The sequence below is a fragment of the Lithobates pipiens genome, unplaced genomic scaffold (genome assembly GCF_037356315.1).
Source record: "Lithobates pipiens isolate NorthernLeopardFrog02 unplaced genomic scaffold, aLitPip1_a1.2 Scaffold_19, whole genome shotgun sequence".
Taxonomy (NCBI): domain Eukaryota; kingdom Metazoa; phylum Chordata; class Amphibia; order Anura; family Ranidae; genus Lithobates; species Lithobates pipiens.
The window spans coordinates 311162643-311183065 of NW_027507764.1; the positions used below are offsets into that span (position 1 = coordinate 311162643).

General features: G+C 42.5%; 1 protein-coding gene across 6 annotated transcripts in view; it reads right to left on the reverse strand.

The window, feature by feature from the left end:
• Window positions 1–20423, reverse strand: part of CDH12 (cadherin 12) — a 1439064-nt gene that overhangs the window by 38681 nt on the left and 1379960 nt on the right. For all 6 annotated transcript variants that reach the window (XM_077492034.1, XM_077492035.1, XM_077492033.1 and 3 more), the window contains one exon: window positions 19477–19730. In XM_077492034.1, the coding sequence (XP_077348160.1) occupies window positions 19477–19730 (254 nt within the window). The remainder of the gene's footprint in view (window positions 1–19476; window positions 19731–20423) is intronic.

The following is a 20423-nucleotide window of genomic DNA, read 5'->3' on the forward strand; positions in this document are numbered from 1 at the left end:
CTATATAAGTATATTTTCACACCCGTGATCCGACCCAACCATGAGACACACATTGGTTGCCATGATGTGAGAAGGGTCGTTAGCTGCTGTAGCATGGGGAGGTAATTAGTATGGTAGAGCTGTGCTGGGTTGCTAGTCAATTTTATTCCTGGGTAGGGCATGGATGTAGTGAACCATATGAAGGGGAAGTTTGAACGCAAGCGATTAAATTCGTCCAGTGGCAGAGACACATTGAGAGCCTTAGATTTGGCCTGATTGACCTCTAGGCCCGTGACCCAAGCAAACTTGTCTAATAGCTGAAACAGATTAGGCAAGGTGGTGTGAAGTGCGGTGATAAACAATAAAGCATCGTCCGTGAATAAGCACAGTTTATGAGTCATTGAGGCTAACTCCAAGTCCCGGATATCTGGATTTGCTCTGATCAGGGCCACCAGGGGCTCAATGGCGAGTGCAAAGATTAAGGGAGAGAGGGGGCAACCCTGTCTCATCCCTCGTTGGATGGGGACATTTTCTGATCGAAATCCAGTGTATTTCACATAAGCTTGTGGTTGGGTGTACAAGGCATTTATCCATTGGAGAAAGTGTGGGCCGAAGCCCCAACATTGTAGTATGTAGTGCAAGTAAGGCCTTGTCAAATGCCTTGCGTATATCAAGTGACAGAAGGTGCATTACGAGATCTAGCAATATGCTGTAGGAGGACAACACTTCTGATATTGTCGCTAGCCTGCTGTTTGGGAATAAAGCCCACTTGATCTTTGTGCATCAATCCCCCAATAAGTGGATTCAAGCGTAAAGCTAGGATTTTGGATAGGATTTTGAAATCTACGTTTAACAATGATATGGGCCTATAATTGGACCATAGCGTATTGTCTGTATTAGGCTTAGGTACAGTGGTGTGAAAAAGTGTTTGCCCCCTTCCTCATTTCCTGTTCCTTTTGCATGTTTGTCACACTTAAGTGTTTCGGAACATCAAACCAATTTAAACAATAGTCAAGGACAACACAAGTAAACACAAAATGCAATTTGTAAATGAAGGTGTTTATTATTAAAGGTGAAAAAAAATCCAAACCATCATGGCCCTGTGTGAAAAAGGGATTGCCCCCCTTGTTAAAACATACTATAACTGTGGTTGTCCACACCTGAGTTCAATTTCTATAGCCACACCCAGGCCTGATTATTGCCACACCTGTTCACAATCAAGGCATCACTTAAATAGGAGCTGCTTGACACAGTAAGGTCCACCAGAAGATCCTTAAAAGCTACACATTATGCCGAGACCCAAAGAAATTCAGGAACAATTGAGAAAGAAAGTAATTGAGATCTATCAGTCTGGAAAGGGTTATAAAGCCATTTCCAAAGCTTTGGGAATCCAGCGAACCACAGTGAGAGCCATTATCCACAAATGGCGAAGACATGGAACAGTGGTGAACCTTCCCAGGAGTGGCCGGCCGCCAAAAATTACCCCAAGAGCGCAGCGACGACTCATCCAAGAGGTCACAAAAGACCCCACAACAACGTCCAAGGAACTGCAGGCCTCACTTGCCTCAGTTAAGGTCAGCGTTCATGCCTCCACCATCAGGAAAAGACTGGGCAAAAATGGCCTGCATGGCAGAGTTCCAAGGAGAAAACCACTGCTGAGCAAAAAGAACATCAAAGCTCGTCTCAATTTCTCCACAACACATCTTGATGATCCCCAAGACTTTTGAGACAACATTCTGTGGACCGATGAGACAAAAGTGGAACTCTTTGGAAGGTGTGTGTCCAAGTATATCTGGCGTAGAAGGAACACTGCATTTCATAAAAAGAACATTATACCAACAGTAAAATATGGTGGTGGTAGTGTGATGGTCTGGGGCTGTTTTGCTGCTCCAGGACCTGGAAGACTTGCTGTGATAAAAGGAACTATGAATTCTGCTGTCTACCAAGAGATCCTGAAGGAGAATGTCCGACCATCTGTTCGTGTACTCAAGCTGAAACGAACTTGGGTTCTGCAGCAGGACAATGATCCTAAACACACCAGCAAGTCCACCACCGAATGGCTGAAGAAAAACAAAATGAAGACTTTGGAGTGGCCTAGCCAAAGTCCTGACCTTAATCCTATTGAGATGTTGTGGTATGACCTTAAAAAGGCCGTTCATGCTCGAAAACCCTCTAATGTAACTGAATTAGGACAATTCTGCAAAGATGAGTGGGCCAAAATTCCTCCAGGACGCTGTAAAAGCCTCATTGCACGTTATCACAAACGCTTGGTTGCAGTTGTTGCTGCTAAGGGTGGCCCAACCAGTTATTAGGTTTAGGGGGCAATCACTTTTTCACACAGGGCCATGATGGTTTGGATTTTTTTTCACCTTTAATAATAAACACCTTCATTTACAAATTGCATTTTGTGTTTACTTGTGTTGTCCTTGACTAATGTTTAAATTGGTTTGATGTTCCGAAACACTTAAGTGTGACAAACATGCAAAGGAACAGGAAATGAGGAAGGGGGCAAACACTTTTTCACACCACTGTATCATCGATACGATAGCTGTCAAGGTGTCTCTGCCAAAGGAATTTTGTTTGAGTAGGGCATTGAATTAGAAGAGGGGCTAATATACTAGCAAATTTCTTATAATATGTGGCGGGTAGCCCATTCGGGCCAGGTCTTTTGTGCGGTTTCAAGGCCTTAATGGCCATGAGTACTTCTTCTACCATGATCGGGCTTTCCATGAGTTCCCGGTTAGTATCGGATAACTTGGGGATCGGTAAAGTATGAAACAAGAATTCTGCTAAGTTATGGGAGAAAGGGGCTTTGGCCTCATACAGTTTGGCTAGCTTCTTACTAAACTCAGAGTATCTTTATAGGGTTACTTGTTAGTACATCTTTTGTCAATCGAAGCCGGATGGGCTTATGGATCTTCTCGGGATGCCAGAGGCGTAAGGCTAAAAAGGTGTCAGGCTTGTTGGCTTTGGTGTACATGTTATGATTGGATCTACGGATAACTTTTTTCCGCCACTTTGGCCAACAGTAAGTCTGGCTCCAGTGTGACCTTTTTGATTTCATGGGGCAGGGCACATGACAGGGCAAATTACATGGGACAGGGCACATTACATGGGGCAGGGCACATTACATGGGACAGGGCACATTACAGGGCATATTACATAGGACAGGGCACATGACAGGGTACATTACATGGGACAGGGTACATTACAAGGAACAGGGCACATTACATGGGACATTACCTGGGGCAGGCCACATTACATGGGACAGGCCACATTACTTGGGACAGGGCACATGACAGGGCACATTACATGGGACAGGGCACATTACATTACAGGACTGCTGTGGCACTGGGGTGCAGCTTGGGACTTCTCTGCCATCTTGGAGGAAGCGCGTGCTAGTGCCTCTTTGATGGGTCTCGGCTTGGTTTTCCCCCGATGTCCCATTAACACCATACCAGGAGAAGCGCGGGTGTGTGGCCATATGTGTCCTGCTGAAGTAGGGGGAAAAAAAGCGCTGTTGAAGGCTATTTAGGGCCTGGGATCGAGGCGGGGAATGCGGAGCTCTAACAGGGAACGTCCGTCATGTCGAGCTTTGTGCATGCGCCCCCGGGGCAGAGTACATTTCATGGGGCAGAGCACATTACATGGGACATGGCACATGACAGGGCACATTACATGGGGCAGGGCACATTACATGGGGCAGGGCACATGACAGGGCACATTACCTGGGACAGGGCACATTACATGGGGCAGGGCACATTACATGGGGCAGGACACATTACATGGGACATTACATTGGGCAGGGCACATTACATGGGGCAGGGCACATTACATGGGGCTGGGTACATTACATGGGGCAGGGCACATGACAGGGCACATTACATGGGACAGGGCACATTACAGGGCACATTACATGGGGCAGGACACATTACATGGGACATTACATGGGGCAGGACACATTACATGGGGCAGGGCACATTACATGGGGCAGGGCACATTACATGGGACATTACGTGGGGCAGGGCACATTACATGGGACATTACATAGGACAGGGCACATTACATGGGACAGGGCACATTACATGGGGAAGGGCACATGACAGGGCACATTACATGGGACAGGGCACATTACATGGGACAGGGCACATTACATTGGGCAGGGTACATTACATAGGACAAGGCACATTTCATGGGGCAGGACACATTACATGGGGTGGGGGACATGACAGGAGACATTACATGGGGCAGACTGTTGGGAACATTGTGGGGGTGGGGGGGGGGGGCTGGGCACAGTACCAACTTCTTCTTCTGGCTTCAGAGCACATTTTTAATTTCTCCTCCAGTGGCGTGCTGTTCCCCCTCTCAGCCCCTCCTCCTCCTATCCTGTCCAGTGTCCACCTCAGATGATGTCATATACTCAGGAAGGAGCAGGGGACAGCGTGTTCCAGCCAATAGGATGCCAGCCGCTGCCCTGCCTATCTCTGCCTGTGTCTGTGCAATCCTCCTGTCAGTTGCCTGACTGACAGTCAGATCACTGCGGAACCCCTGGGAACCCCGGTTGATAACCACTGGGCAATGTTGCTGCTACTTTGTTAAACCACTTGACCCCCAGAAGATTTAACCCTCCTTCATGACCAGGCCATTTTTTGTGATAGGGCACTGCTTTATTTTGTCGTGCAAGGCTGTACCCAAATAAAATTGATGTCTTTTTTTTCCCACAAATATAGCTTTCTTTTGTTGGTATTTGATCACCTCTGCGGTTTTCATTTTTTGCACTATAGACAAAAAAAAACAATTTTGAAAAAAAAAACGTTTACTTTATGCTATAAAACATAAGCAATAAAAAATGTAAAAAATCGAATGTCTTCATCAATTTAGGCCAACATGTACATTGGTAAAAAAAAATATCTCAATAAGTGTATATTGCTGGGTTTGCACAAAAATTATAGCATCTAAAAACTATGGGATATATTTATGGAATTTTTATTTATTTTTTACTAGTAATGGTGGTGATCAGTGACTTATAGCAGCACTGCAATATGGTGGTGGACAAATCAGGACATGAACTGACACTTTTGACATGTTTTGGGGACCAGTAACACTAATACAGTGATCAGTGCAAAAGTACACAATGTACTAGTGACACTGGCAGGGAAGGGGTTAACATCAGGGGCTATCAATGGGTTAAATGTGTTCCTAACATGCGCTGTCTCATTGTGTGTACTGCTTCTACTATAGGAAGGCATTGATTCATGTTCCTGCTTTGCAGGAACACAGTATCAACGCCTTCTTTACTGCCAGAATGGCAATCTGTCTTGTTTAGATAGGCAGATTGCCGTTCTGGCTCTCTGCCTAACGATCGGTGGGTACCAGCCGACATTGAGCGCCCACAGATCAGCTTCTGCTGTGTCTAATCACAGCAGGAGTGGGTCACCGATGGTGCACATGGATGCCCTAGACCCAGAAATGCAGGATCGTATATTAGATGCATGATCCTGCACAGGAGAGTTTCATTGCCACCGTATATGTACAGTATACGGCCTGCAAGTGGTTAGAGTGCTTTAAAGGGTGAAGGTTTTTTACCTTCATGCATTCTATGCATGAAGGTAAAAAAAAAACTTCTGCGTGCTGCTCCCCCCACAGCCACTCTAATACCTAACTGAGCCCCCTCTCGATCTAGCAATGTGAACGAGAGCCGTGACTGTCCCGGGACTCCCTCTCCTCATTGGATGAGACAGCAGCAGGCACCATTGGCTTCCACTGCTGTCAATCCCACCCAGTGAACCAATGAGGGCAGGTGGGGTTTTAGCTCATGTGTTTTATGGATTCATAGAGCTGGGCTTGAGAGTGAGCATGCTCCGGTGCCCCCATAATAAGTGGCTTGCTATTGGGGGAGTGCTGGTCAAGGAAAGGAGCCAGGAGTGCCGATGGGGGACCCAAGAAGATGAAAATCAGGGCTGCTCTATGAAAAAACACTGCACAGAGCAGGTAAGTATGATATGTTTGTTATTTAAAAAGAAAAAAAAAATCTGAACCTTTAATGTCACTTTAACCACTTAAGGACTGAAATGTTTTATCCCCTTCCTGACCAAGCCAATCTTTGCGATATGGCACTGCGTTACTTAAACTGACAATTGCTTTATAAACAAAAACAGAGCAACAATTTTGAAAAACAAAAACAATATTTTTTACTTTCTGCTATAAAACATATCCAATAAAAAAATGTAAAAGATCAAATTTCTTCATCAATTAAAGCCAATATGTATTCTGCTACATATTTTTGATAAAAAAAAATACGTGTGTATTGATTGGTTTGCACAAAAGTTATAGCATCTACAAACTATGAGATATGTTTATGGAATTTTTTATATATTTTCTTTTACTAGTAATGTCGGCGATTCAGCGATTTTTATCGGGGCTGTGACATTGCGGCAGACAAATCTGACACTAACTGACACTTTTTGGGGAACCAGTTACATTATTACAGTGATCTGGGCTAAAAAATGCACTAGCAGGGAAGGGGTTAACACCAGGGACAATCAAGGGGTTAAATGTGTTCCCTGGGACTGTTTTCTAACTGCAAGGGGGGTGACTGACTGGAACAACACATAGAACCGTATTCCTGCTTAGCAGGAAGACAAGATTTCTGTGGCCTCCCCTGTCAGAACAGCAATCTGCCTTGTTTACATAGGCAGATCTCCATTTCTGGCTCTGTGGGGAACGGTCCTGGGTGGTTGCGCCCACACGAGCTAATGCACAAAACATTGTACAAGTACGTTGATTCACTCAGCCGTGTCACCTTGCCGCAGTACATCTGTGGCGGGCAGTCGGCAAGTAGTTAAATGATTCAAAAAGTACTAAATAAAATATAATGGCATCACCACATACAATCCTCATCATTCAGATACATGAACACGATTCAACTCCCAAATGTGGCAGCTGTGCTAAGACAAGATCTGTAATGCTGCATACACATGACTGGACTTTCTGGCAGACTAGGTGCGAAGGGATTAATCCATCGGACAATCCGATCGTGTGTGGGCTAGTCCAATTGTTTTTTGAAAAAAAAATCTGACAGACCTAGAAATAGAACATGTTTCAAATTTATCCAACGGATTCAATTCGAACGGACTAAAATCGGGAAAACCATTTGTCTGTGTCCTGGTCTGACGGAACAAATATGACGCAAGGGAAGTTATTGGCTACTGGCTATTGAACTTCCTTGTTTAGTCCCTTTTATGTCATCAAAACGAACGGACTTATGAACGGACTTACGGTACTCCTTTCGTTTGGAAGGTCTGTTGGAATTCTGCCAAAAGTCTGTCAGGAAGACCTTCGGACTCAGTCTGCCGGAAAGTCTGGCCGTGTGTATGCGGCAATATATGCAAAGTGTGCCACACAAGAAAGCATTTCCTCTAAGGGAGGCACCATTTGAGTATACTAAGAGCTGGTTCATACCAGGTGCAGTACAATACATTTTTGTTATGCATCAAAACAATTGGACAGCGTTTAACCACTTCAGCCCTGGAAGAATTTACCTCCTTCCTTACCAGAGCACTTTTTGCTATATGGCACTGCGTCCCTTTAACTGACAATTGTGCGGTTGTGCAACATTGCACACAAACAAAATTGATGTTTTTTTTTTCCCCACAAATAGAGCTTTATTTTGGTGGTATTTGATCACCTCAGCGGTTTGTATTTTTTGCACTTTAAACAAAAAAAGAGACAATTTTGAAAAAAAAAACAATATTTTATACTTTATGCTATAATAAATATCCCCAAAAAATATATAAAAAAACTATATATATATTGATTGGTTTGCACAAAAGTTATAACGTCTGCAAACTAGGGGATAGTTTTATGGCATTTTTATTATTCATTTTTTTTATAGTAATGGCAGCAATCTATGATTTGTATTGTGACTGTGACATTATGGCACACATCAGACACTTTTGACACTATTTTGGGGCCATTGTCATTTATACAGTGATCAGTGCTATAAAAATGCACTTATTAGTGTGTAAATGGCAATGGCAGGGAAGGGGTTAAACACTAGGGGGCGATCAAGGGGTTAAGTGTGTCCTAGGGATGTGTTCTAACTGTGGGGGGGTGGGCTACCTAGGACATGACAGAGATCACTGCACCCAATGACAGGGAGAAGTAGATCACTGTCATGTCACAAGGCAGAATGGGGAAATGCCTTGTTTACATAGGCATCTCCCCATTCTGCAACTCTGTGACACGATCGCGGGACACTGGCAAACATTGAGTCTGTGGGTCCCGCAGGCGCGGTCATGGAGCACGCGGCAGGCATGCACATGCCCACAATGCCACATCTTAAAGGGGATATACCTGTACGTCCATTCGCGCAGCTGTGTCATTGTGCTGATGTATATCGCCGTGCACTGGTCGGCAAGCGGTTAACACGGATTCCAATGTGTTTACACCAGTATGGTGTATTCCAGTGCAGTCAACAAAAGTAGCGCATGTTGAATTTTTTCTTATCTTATCTAGATCTTATCTAGATTGCAGCAAAAAACATAAAAATCACACCAGAATGCATATGTCGTCAATTGTCCTCAATTAGGTGAATAAATAAATAAAGTCGCGCTATGGAAAAAACAAATCTCCTAAGTGATAGAAATGTGTGAAATAAATTGAAAATGAAAATATACTGGGTTAGAGCTGCCTGTGCCTGAAGCCCTCACTTCCTTATTGGGGAGGAGAGGGAAATGAAAATGTGAAATAAAAAGGTTATGGCGCTAAACCCTATTAGTGATGAGGTGAATTGACTTATCAAATCCTAGTGTTTGATTTTTTGTATAAAAAGAGAAAGAAAAAGAAAAGAGCTGTTGGTGATACCGTGAAAAAAATATATATATCCTAAAGCAATTTTATCCAAAACAAATTGTGTGTGATTAATGTGGAGTCAGCATTCATGTTCCATTATAATAAAAACAAAAAATGAGTATTAAATTATCATATACATATCAGCCTGCTAAAAACATGTAAACCTTCATTAAATGTGCAAATTAGTGGAAATAATGTTAATATTCAACAGTATGTTAGTGTAAAACAGATTGTGCAAACATGTGCAAAAAAATGTACAAAAAAAGCAACTAAAGGTTAGAACAACCAAGGATCAGAACTAGTTTAACCATAAAATCGCATGAAGTCGCTAAATGTGCGAATAGACAATATTTTCAACCAATAATCGCATGAAGACGCATCTGTGTCCAATATAAGTCCAAAATTAATATTTGGCTTGGTAGTGCTGCCTCTTCAGACTATTTTTGTAATTGTTACAAAAAGTCAATGGGGGGTATTTGATTTATTCGTGCAAATAGTGCGGGCTTTCAATTAGAGAACTTCATCCCCGGTGCGCCACTCTGTGCTATAGTAAGTGAATGCTCTCACCAGAGTTAATGCCCCTGTGGGGCTGGATGGACCTTCACAATGTAAGCCACTGTGTCGCTCTCTGGCTGCTGCTGGTGCACTGGGTGAAGCTTCGTTGTTCCGTCCGTATGGTATCCAACGTTAATTATATAAGGGAAGACATATCCATAGTGTAATACGTTCTTAACCAAATCGTTCGTTTATTAATATTAAAATCTACTCACATTTTACATTAAAAGCATGTGCATATAGGAAAAACTCCGCCGTTCGTCTCAAACGAGTGCACACAACGTGGCCACGCCCTACGCGTTTCGTCACTACGACGTCCTCTGGAGCGCTCCAGAGGACGTCGTAGTGACGAAACGCGTAGGGCGTGGCCACGTTGTGTGCACTCGTTTGAGACGAACGGCGGAGTTTTTCCTATATGCACATGCTTTTAATGTAAAATGTGAGTAGATTTTAATATTAATAAACGAACGATTTGGTTAAGAACGTATTACACTATGGATATGTCTTCCCTTATATAATTAACGTTGGATACCATACGGACGGAACAACGAAGCTTCACCCAGTGCACCAGCAGCAGCCAGAGAGCGACACAGTGGCTTACATTGTGAAGGTCCATCCAGCCCCACAGGGGCATTAACTCTGGTGAGAGCATTCACTTACTATAGCACAGAGTGGCGCACCGGGGATGAAGTTCTCTAATTGAAAGCCCGCACTATTTGCACGAATAAATCAAATACCCCCCATTGACTTTTTGTAACAATTACAAAAATAGTCTGAAGAGGCAGCACTACCAAGCCAAATATTAATTTTGGACTTATATTGGACACAGATGCGTCTTCATGCGATTATTGGTTGAAAATATTGTCTATTCGCACATTTAGCGACTTCATGCGATTTTATGGTTAAACTAGTTCTGATCCTTGGTTGTTCTAACCTTTAGTTGCTTTTTTTGTACATTTTTTTGCACATGTTTGCACAATCTGTTTTACACTAACATACTGTTGAATATTAACATTATTTCCACTAATTTGCACATTTAATGAAGGTTTACATGTTTTTAGCAGGCTGATATGTATATGATAATTTAATACTCATTTTTTGTTTTTATTATAATGTCCTCAATTAGGATGTAGAAATAAAGAACCCTAATTCCGCGTACACACGATCAGAATTTTGGCCAGTAAAAACTGATGAGAGCTTTTCAGCGGAAAATGCGCCGTGCGTATGCTCCATCGGAATTTAGCTGGCCAGCAAAAATTTGAGAGCATGTTCTCAATTTTTCCGAGAGAAATTCCGATCGTGTGTATGCAATTCCAACATGCAAAAACTCACGCATGCTCAGATTCAATTAGGAGATGGAAGCTATTGGCTACTGGGTATTGAACTTCCTTTTTCTAGTCCCGTTGTACATGTTGTACGTCACCGCGTTCTTGACGGTCGGAATTTGGTGTGACCGTGTGTATGCAAGACAGCTTGAGCGAAATCCCATCGGAATTCCGTTGGGAAAACCATCAGAGCTTTTTCAGACTAAAATTTAGATTGTGTGTATGTGGCATAACAATTAAGAATAAGTGTTTTCCTGAATATCCAGAAAAAGCATCATCAGCTCAATTCACTTAAAAGGTAAAATGAGTTTACACCAATTATTTTGACTTAGCTTTGTTTTCAACCAAACGTGATACAGTAATTTTGTAGCATACTGAACATGTCTAAAGGAACTTGTTTCACACATGAAAAATAGATGCAAATGTGTACATTCTAATTAGGAATGTGCCATACACATTTTTTGTCTATTTCTTCAATTTTTTTTCCATGTGCTAAGTGGGAATTTAAGTGAGAAATTGAAATTGCTCAGTTCTGATTGAAAGCAGGTGATATTTACCTGCTGACATGTGAGAAGAATTCTTAATATAGACGTTTAAGAATAATTTAGGCGTGATCATTGATTAGTTTTGCATATTTTCCCACACAAGTTTACTATTGGATAAATTATCATTGAAATTTATGTAAGAAGGTTTAGCTATAATAATAATCAAACAAAAAAGCATTATTTATTATGAAGTGCCTCTTGTGCGAATAACCGACTATCGAAGTTTAAATTCAAAGCCCACCCATTACACAGTAGTCATAATTTTCTGGTTCTGCATGAATATTATGTGTGCCCAACTTGCCACAGGCATTCATCAAAATTGGTGACTATGCCCGTCTTTTTTGCCATCCTTCTTTAATAACAGCTGTACTCTCACTTTTATCAGTGAAAACGGATCTAATGGAGAATGTGGACCTTTCAGTCATCTGCTCATCCTCCACTCAGAAAGCTCTTTTCATTTCTGGTCTTTCAGCAAATGAAAGCATGTGCACACAGTCAGTTTCCTGTACAAAACGTCCCTGAATCAAATGCAAATGTGCATAGAAAGTCATGCATTTTTTTATCATCATGTAGACTTTTGATCTTTGCAGTTTAGTAAATCAGGGACATAGTAATTTCATAGCATATGAATAAACAGGTTGGCTAATGTATTTAAAGTAGTCAGATAAATCACTATTGCTTTCCCCTGTTTGGCCTTTTGTGCTTTTAGCAGGGTTGCATGTGGATGGGTAGTCTGGAAGAGAGGATTCCTCTAAAACTGATAGCGTAGGGAGATTAAGCACTGTATTATGTGATGAGACAGAACTGCATGACTGAGAGTTATCACTGAGTGGTGGATAGGAGACAGAGGTATCGCCATGTTCACACTCCTGGTCCACACCACTGACAGCGAGTAGAAGTCGTTTAGCTTTTGCAGACCAGATTGGGGATTTCCTCTCTTGGGCATACCTGATGATATATTTGGATCCTGTGGGTAGAGAGTTTTTTTCTGTGCTGTTGGTTAGTTGTCATGGGCAACTCCCATTGCATACATGTGACCACTTTAATAGTCAACAACTACAGTAACACAATTGGAAATCCTTCCGCCACCTCCAAGCATTTAGGTCCTCTCAAAGCGCAGGCAGGTGGAAGTGGCAAGAAAGAGAGTCAGTGAAAAATAGCCAGATTGTTTTCAAGCTGATAGGAAGTTCATAGCCACTAAACTAACATACCAACAAGAAGAAAAATGAAAAAAAAAAGACATTTGCACTTGCATACACTTTAATATATCCTGTAGCATAGTGGTCATCAACCCTGTCCTCAGGGACCAGTAACAGGCCAGGTTTTATGTATTATCTTGGGGATATGCAGACTAGAATACTGCAATCACTGAGCAGCAAATTATATCACCTGTGATGTATTTCAGTTATCTGGCAAACCTGGCCTATTAGACCCCTTTCACACTGGGGTTGGGGTGGCATCGGCGGTAAAACTCCGCTATTTTTAGCGACCCTTTACTGCCAATTTCACAGCGCTATTCCGGTGCTAGCGGGGTGCTTTTAAGGGTTAAAACCACCGCAAAGCGCTACTGCGGCAGCGCTATTCTGGCGGTATAGCAGTGCTGCCCCATCAATTTCAATGGGTAGGAGCAGTGAAGGAATGGTGTATACACCACACAAAGAACATAATATGTTAACACCAGCATATTATGTCCAACAAAAGGAGACTATTATACTTCTCCACAAAATCTGTATCTATATGAAATCCTCAGCAAAAGCTCAGTATCACTTATGCTGCATACACAAGATGAGACTATCCAGCGGACTTGGTTCGGCGGACTAGTGTCCGCCGGACAATCCACCTGTGTGTGGGCTCCAGCTGACTTTTTCTTTCCAAAAGTCCGGCAGACTTAGAAAGAAGTTTTGACTCAAAATTGTCCTCCGGACTTGGCAGTCCAGTGGACAATCCGCCCATCTTCTGAAATGAACGGACTTGCCCACGCACAGAGAAAAGTCAGTTCAGTTTGAACGTGGCTCCAGGTAGATGGGACTAGCGAAGGAAGTAAATGTCACCGCCTCCATCGGCGAGATTGACACCTCACAAGCCCCGTCACCTGGAATGGATTTAAAGGGGAAGCCCTACGCTGAAAAAACGGCGTGGGGGTCCCCCCCATAGTCCATATCAGACCCTTATCCGAGCACACAGCCCGGCCGGTCAGGAATGGGGGTGGGGACGAGCGAGCGCCCCCCTCCTGAGCCGTACCAGGCCGTGTGCCCTCAACATGGGGGGTGTGGGGACTGTGACATCATAAGGGGTGGGGTCACCATGTGACATCACCCGGTGACCCCGCCCCTTATACCTATATAAATCGCCGCACCACGTTTCCCTGTCATTGCGGCCAGAGAGTGCGTTGTGTTAACATCTCAAGGAAGAAGAAGAGAAGGCGGTGGCGACAGAAGACCGGGTCACTGCTAGTAAAAGAGCTGGAAGAAGAAAGCGGAGGCCCGGCAAGAAGAACCAAAGAGGGGGACAAGACCCCCGAAGAGGGGGGCAAGACACCCAAAGTCGGAAGAAGAGAAGAAGGCGGCAACAGAAGACCGGGCCACCTCTAGTAAAATAACTATAAGAAGATAGCAGAGGCCCGGCATGAAGAACCCGAAGAGGGGGACAAGACCCCTGAAGTTAGAAGACGACCCCTGGATGGTGGCGATGAAGAAGAAAGCCAGGCTCCTCCACTAGTAAAAGAGCTACCAGAAGATAGTGGAGGAGTCCGGCGAGAAGACCCCCCAAGATGGAAGACCAGTGGAGCTGTGCAATAAATTATTTTAAAAACGTGTTGTATTTTATTCTTTACACTTTTTTTCACCAGGTGAATGGGTAGGGGTACATGGTACCCCAATACTCATTTACATAGGGTGGGGGGCTGGTATTCCGATAAGCCTCCCGCCCGCAGACCCCGACAAGCAACGGCCAAGGTTGTCGGGAAGAGGCCCTTGTCCTCATCAACATGGGGACAAGGTGCTTTGGGGTGGGGGGCCCCCCAGGGCCCCCTTCCCCAAAGCACCCCCCCATGTTGAGGGCACGTGGCCTGGTATGGCTCAGGAGGGGGGGCTGCTCGCTCCTCCTCACCCCCTTTCCTGACCGGCCAGGCTGCGTGCTCGGATAAGGTTCTGATATGGACTTTGGGGGGACCCCCACACCGTTTTTTCGGCGTAGAGCTTCCCCTTTAAATCCATACCAGGTGACGGGGCTAGCGAGGTGTCAATCTCGCCGATGGAGCCGGCGACATTGACCTCCTTTGCTAGTCCAGGCTACCTGGAGCCGCGTTCAAAATGAACTGACTTTTCTCTGTGTGTGGGCAAGTCCATTCATTTCAAAAGTCCGGCGGACTCCCGCCATAGTCCACCGGAAAAGTCCGGTCGTGTGTGGGCAGGTACGCTCGTTCGGAAAGTCCAGCGGATCTCTGCTGCAAAGTCCGGTGGTTTGTCCGCAAGACTAAGTCCGCCGGATAGTCCGATCGTGTGTACGCTGCATTACAGTACCCACATGCCTCAATATAATGCTGTAATGCCTTTATGCTCCAAAATACAATTGAATTTGGTGGTGTGGGAACTAGTACTGGCTGACATTTTTTTTTCTTCATTTTTTTAGGAGTATTTGCTAAATAATGCTAATTTAGTGGTACAGTATATACTGCCAAATCACTTCTCTGGCCCCTTCCTTTACTAAGTGGTATACAGGCCTGGAGTATTAAATATTAATGTTGTAAACCATTGGCTCTTGTCCAAGTTACCTGGGCCTTTTAATGCATCAGTCAGGTTTAAGGAGCCAGAAAATGTGCACAGATTGACCAACAGGAGTTTCAAACTAAGTATCATACAAGTGTCAGTAACAAGAGCACAGATAACTTGTACTGGTACTACATTCTCTTCTTTCTTTAATCCCCCTTCCCCCTTATTTGATATCACTTTAGATGTCAGGTTCTAGTCCTTGGATCTGTGTACATATGAGCTTACAAATATTATGACCCCGTAGTTTGTTTTACGCAACTTTCTTTTGACAAAAGTCATCCAACCCTTATATTATTTTCTCTCCCTGTTCCATGCGAGAAAACTTGTTACTGTGATTTTGTTGAAAATGTTGTGCTGTATTCTACCTTGTTACACATGAGGCACTAAAATGCAACTGGTCATCATGCATGTACTCTTATTTTTGTACTCCCTTTTTATATTGCTAATTGATCTTTATTTTACTGCACTTTTTTTTACTGTGCTTTTCTGGTTCTTAAAACCTTAATAAATATATTAAAAAAAAGAATGAACATTTTGAAAACGATTTGTTTTTCTTCCTTTCTTTTTTGTTTTTTGATGTTGTTATTTTTTTGTCAAAGTTTTTTGGAAAATAAAAAAAAATTAAAAGCTTGTTTTTTTCAAACTTTTTTGTACATACTGTCACCGGTGCAGTACAGTGTCATCATACAACTGGTGTGGCAGTAATCAGGGACACTGACTGGTGACAGTATGTAAAAAAAAAAAAAAAAATTAAACTTTTTAAATATTTGTTTTCTTTTTTAATTACATGTTATTTATTTATTTTTACTTTTTTTTTTTTAACATACTATGACCAGAACAATACAGTGTTATGACAGTAACACTGTACTACTCTGGTACTCGGGGGAGGTGATTATTTTTAATTTTTTTTTACAATCTATGATTACATATAGCATATGTCATAAACAACCATATTTTTCTGAATGAAATACATTATTTAACATGCGTTAATTGCATTCATTAAGTGTACAATTGTGATTAGCTGTGAATGGCCACAACTAATCATATGGTACAGAAGGACTATGATTGGCCCTGTCTGTACCATGTGATCACTGTGACCACAGAGATAACCACAATAGTACAAAATTACTGGTATAAATGGAAGCCATCCATTGTGTGCAATTGTCATATGCTCTGCCGTGATTGGTCACAGCAATCACACAGTATCAGCAGCATTGATTTGTCATCCGCTGCATCCAGTAAACACAGTGGGTGAATGTTTGCGCCACAGTGCGACCTGTCGGACGTGCACAAGATGCGATCCTGGGAGGATGTCATATGACATCCAGCTAGAACAGCAAAGCAGTTACTGGTCATTTAACAGTACAGCTTGAAGTAGAGCATATCACATGGACTCCAGTATTAAACATTAGGAGGGTGACAGTTGGTCATATACTTAATAGTATATGGAGGAAAATGGAAGGCCTACTTTAGTAAATTACAGACTGTGGTTTAAGTATAATAAGTGGAGCTTCAACTGGAGAATCTTCTGGTGTCCTCCACTGGTAATCTAGGCACCTTTTTTCTGAAAATGCCCCCATCGGAAAGCTTCTTGCTATGGGGGCACTCATGTGGGTGTGCTCCCAAGCCAAGCTGTGTGTGTCCATTGACAAACACAGAAGAGCTTGACCCTGCTCCCAGTCTCTCCTCACTGCTTTTACCCGATAGCAGCAGGAGCAAATGGCTCCAACTGCCATCAGAGCCTCTACTGAGACCAGGAAAATGAGAGAAGAGCTGCAACAGATGGGCAAAAGAATGGACTAATTAAAGGTTTTAAAGGCAGGCTGGGGGGAACTGCTACTAAAAGGCATTTCACTTGAATGCAGAGAATGCATTCAGGTAAAACAATCCTTTGCCTTTAGAACCACCTTAACTTTTCTATGAATAATAAAATGGGGGGAGGTGGATATCTGGGTAAATCCATCCATGGAAAATACATTTTTATGCCACATGGGGATGATGGTGACGTTATTTGCAACCCTTGAGGATCGTGACACCAGGAATTATACTAAGCACTCTTTAGTAAGGATGAGCCAAACACCCCCCATTTCGGTTCCCACCAGAACATGCAAACAGACATAAAATTTGGAAGAACACGTGAACACAGTTAAAGTCTATGGGACACGAACATGAAAATTCAAAAGTGCTCATTCTAAAGGCTTATATGCAAGTTATTGTCATAAAAAGTGTTTGAGGACCCGGGTCCTGCCCCAGGGATCATGTATCAATGCAAAAAAAGTTGTAATAACAGACGTTTTTTACAGGAGCAGTGATTTTAATAATGCTTAACGTGAAACAATAAAAATTAAATATTACTTTAAATATCATGCCTGGGGGGTGTCCTTAGTATGCCTGTAAGGTGGCACAGTTTTCCCGTGTTTAGAACAGTACCGCAGCAAAATGACATTTCTTTAAACACAGTCTGTCAGTCTTCACAGGGTGTATCTGGCTTTTATGTTGCCCTTCTGACCTGTGAAATTCTCTGGTCGGAAAGGCAGTGTAGTTGCAGTAGGCAGATACACCCTGTGCAGATCATGGCTAACTGGCTGTGTTATAAAGGAATGTGATTTCAGCCCTGTGGAGAAGGAACAGTATAGAGTGCTGTAATGGGAAAGGAGCTCAGCAGCTGGGCATAGCATGCAGGGTGGAAGGGGTGGTCATGGGGCTTTGGTGAGGGCAACTTATATCTGGGAGGGCAAAGCCATGTGACACAATATCTGGAGCCTGCAACCCTTCAGGGGCCCCTCAAGGAGGTCTTTAAGATATTTGTTTTAGCAATTTCTGAAGGTTCCTCTGTCAGTGTTGGCAGGCGATGGGGGAAGGTCACCTCCTGGAGGTGTATGTCTATTCCCCAGTTGTCTGGGAAGTGGGGTAAGTAACATTCCTTGGTGGGGGGGGGGGGGTACAGAGAATCCCAGATGCTGACTAGGAGACACTAAGTGGTGTCTTACCTCACAAGTAACATCTGCACCATCGTGGCTACAGGACGGCACTCTCCTCCTCTTACCTCGCTGAGCTTGGTTACCATTCCATGTTGCCAGCACACAGCACAGACGCTTCCCCATCCTGGGCTGTTCTCACCTCGTGCTCCTCTCCATTCAGGAAATGGCTTACAGTTTCTCCCCAGCCAATGGGAACAGACACGGTCGGAATTTCCGACAACAAATGTTCAATGTGAGCTTGTTGTCAGAAATTCCAACCATGTGTAGGCTCCATCAGACATTTTTTGTCATACTTTCCGACAAACAAAATTTGAGAGCTGGTTCTCAAATTTTCCGACAACAAAATCTGTTGTCATAAATTCTGATTGTGTGTACGCAATTCTGATGCACAAAATTCCACGCATGCTCGGAATCAAGCAGAAGGGCCTCACTGGCTATTGAACTTAATTTTTCTCGGCTCGTCATACGTGTTTTGTATGTCACCACGTTCTTGACGTTCGGCATTTCCGACAACATTTGTGCAACTGTGTGTATGCAAGACAAGTTTGAGCCAACACCCGTCGGAAACAAATCCAGGATTTTGTTGTCGGAATGTCCGATCGTCTGTACGTGGCATAAGTGTGAAAAGTAAGGCAGTATAAAGAAAATGTATATAGCCGCTGAACACCTAAAGCATTTTATTTCATCTGTATTATTATAATGATATCTACATTTAGTGCTATTTTTGATTATAGTAATATTTTGAAGTATAGAGAATAAAATGGTGGTTGTTGTTATGCACTAATACATTTTAATGCATACAGACACAATAAAAAATATAACACATTTTTTTAGTAAAATATAAAAGATGATGCTGAGTAAAAAAAAAATACCAAATAAGCGTTAAAATTGCGGACGCCCGTGTCATGGAAAAAAAATACGGTACATTCAATTATCAATTGGTAATTCTTTAAAAGCCTTTACAGGTTACCAGTTTAGAGGTACAGTAAATAGTAGGTCCATTGCCAAATCATGTGAAAGCGAAAGTGTTGTTTTTTTTTTCCCCCTGCAAATGATTGGGTGTTCTTTGGCAAAGTGAAATTTCACCGTATTCACTAAGCTCTGAGGAAAATTCTCATGCAGCTTTCTGCGCAAAGTGAATAGCTTATTTAGTAAATCAACCCCAATACACCAGTTACTACCTTAATAGCTGATATTTTTTTTATAGGGTTAATTGACTTTTGTGACTTATTGTTTTACCTGACAAGCGTCCATTCCTCTTTCCAATCTAAGTGTTCTCATAGGCCACACAGCAACTATCATTGGAGAATAACTAACCAGGCAAGGCAAGTCAGCTTTACGGAAACATTCTTACAAAAATCTCATTGGTTTAATTTCCAGTATTTTATCCAACACAGCTTAGTTTACTAATGCCAGGATGGAGAGAATTCAGGCAGGATATAGGAACACTAATAAGATAACATTATACCTGACAGGGCTGGTTCCGATGTCTAGATCTTGTGCTGTCACAGCTCCTATGATTGTGCCAACAGGAGTGTCCTCGTATACTTCCATTGTGTAAAATGGCTTGCTAAATACTGGAGGCTCATCAACATCTAACACATTTATTTTCACAGTTGCAGTGTCTTTAAATGGTCCCACTGAGTTGAAATGATGATCCACGTGAGTATTGGAGGCTTCCACTTTAAATGTGTATGCTTTTTTTGTCTCAAAATCTAGTGGCTGAAATAAAAGATACAAATTTTACATGAGAGTCAAAAATAGATATTCTTATTTTTGCAGAAAAATTTTATTTATACATTTTCAGAAAAAGAAACAAATTCACATTCAAATTCACAAAATACAGAAGACAAGCATATATGGCATTTAGCGTAAGGCTCGTTTAACGATGCTGCAACCCACAATTCATGCAACTTCCAGTGTGATGTTGCATTGTGACTTGCTTGCAACTTGATGTGACTTCAATGCAACTTTCATGCAACTTTGATGTTTTGCACTTTGGCATTTTTGACAAATATTATTGACCTTACAAAACTCTCTAAAGTCACATCCAAATTTACAAAGATAAGACAAGGACATGATTTCCTTGTGACTTTTGTGACTTTAACATTGCAGTCTATGGCACTTGTGTCATAAGGAGGATACAAAGGAAAGTAGTGCAGGAAATATTTTTTATGTCGCTGTGACTTGAGTTGCAGCAATTACGATAGAAACCATTGCAATTAATGTGTCTTGAGTTTTCATGTGACTTCCTGTATTGCACATCAATACAAGTCCCTTGGAAAGTTGCAGAAGTGTGAATCTGAGCTAAAAGTACTAAGAGAAGACATAACACTGTTGGAAAGCATAGCATTATGCATCCATTGTATGATGGAATTTGACTATAGTTCTGGGTAGAGAAAAAGGGAATTTAAC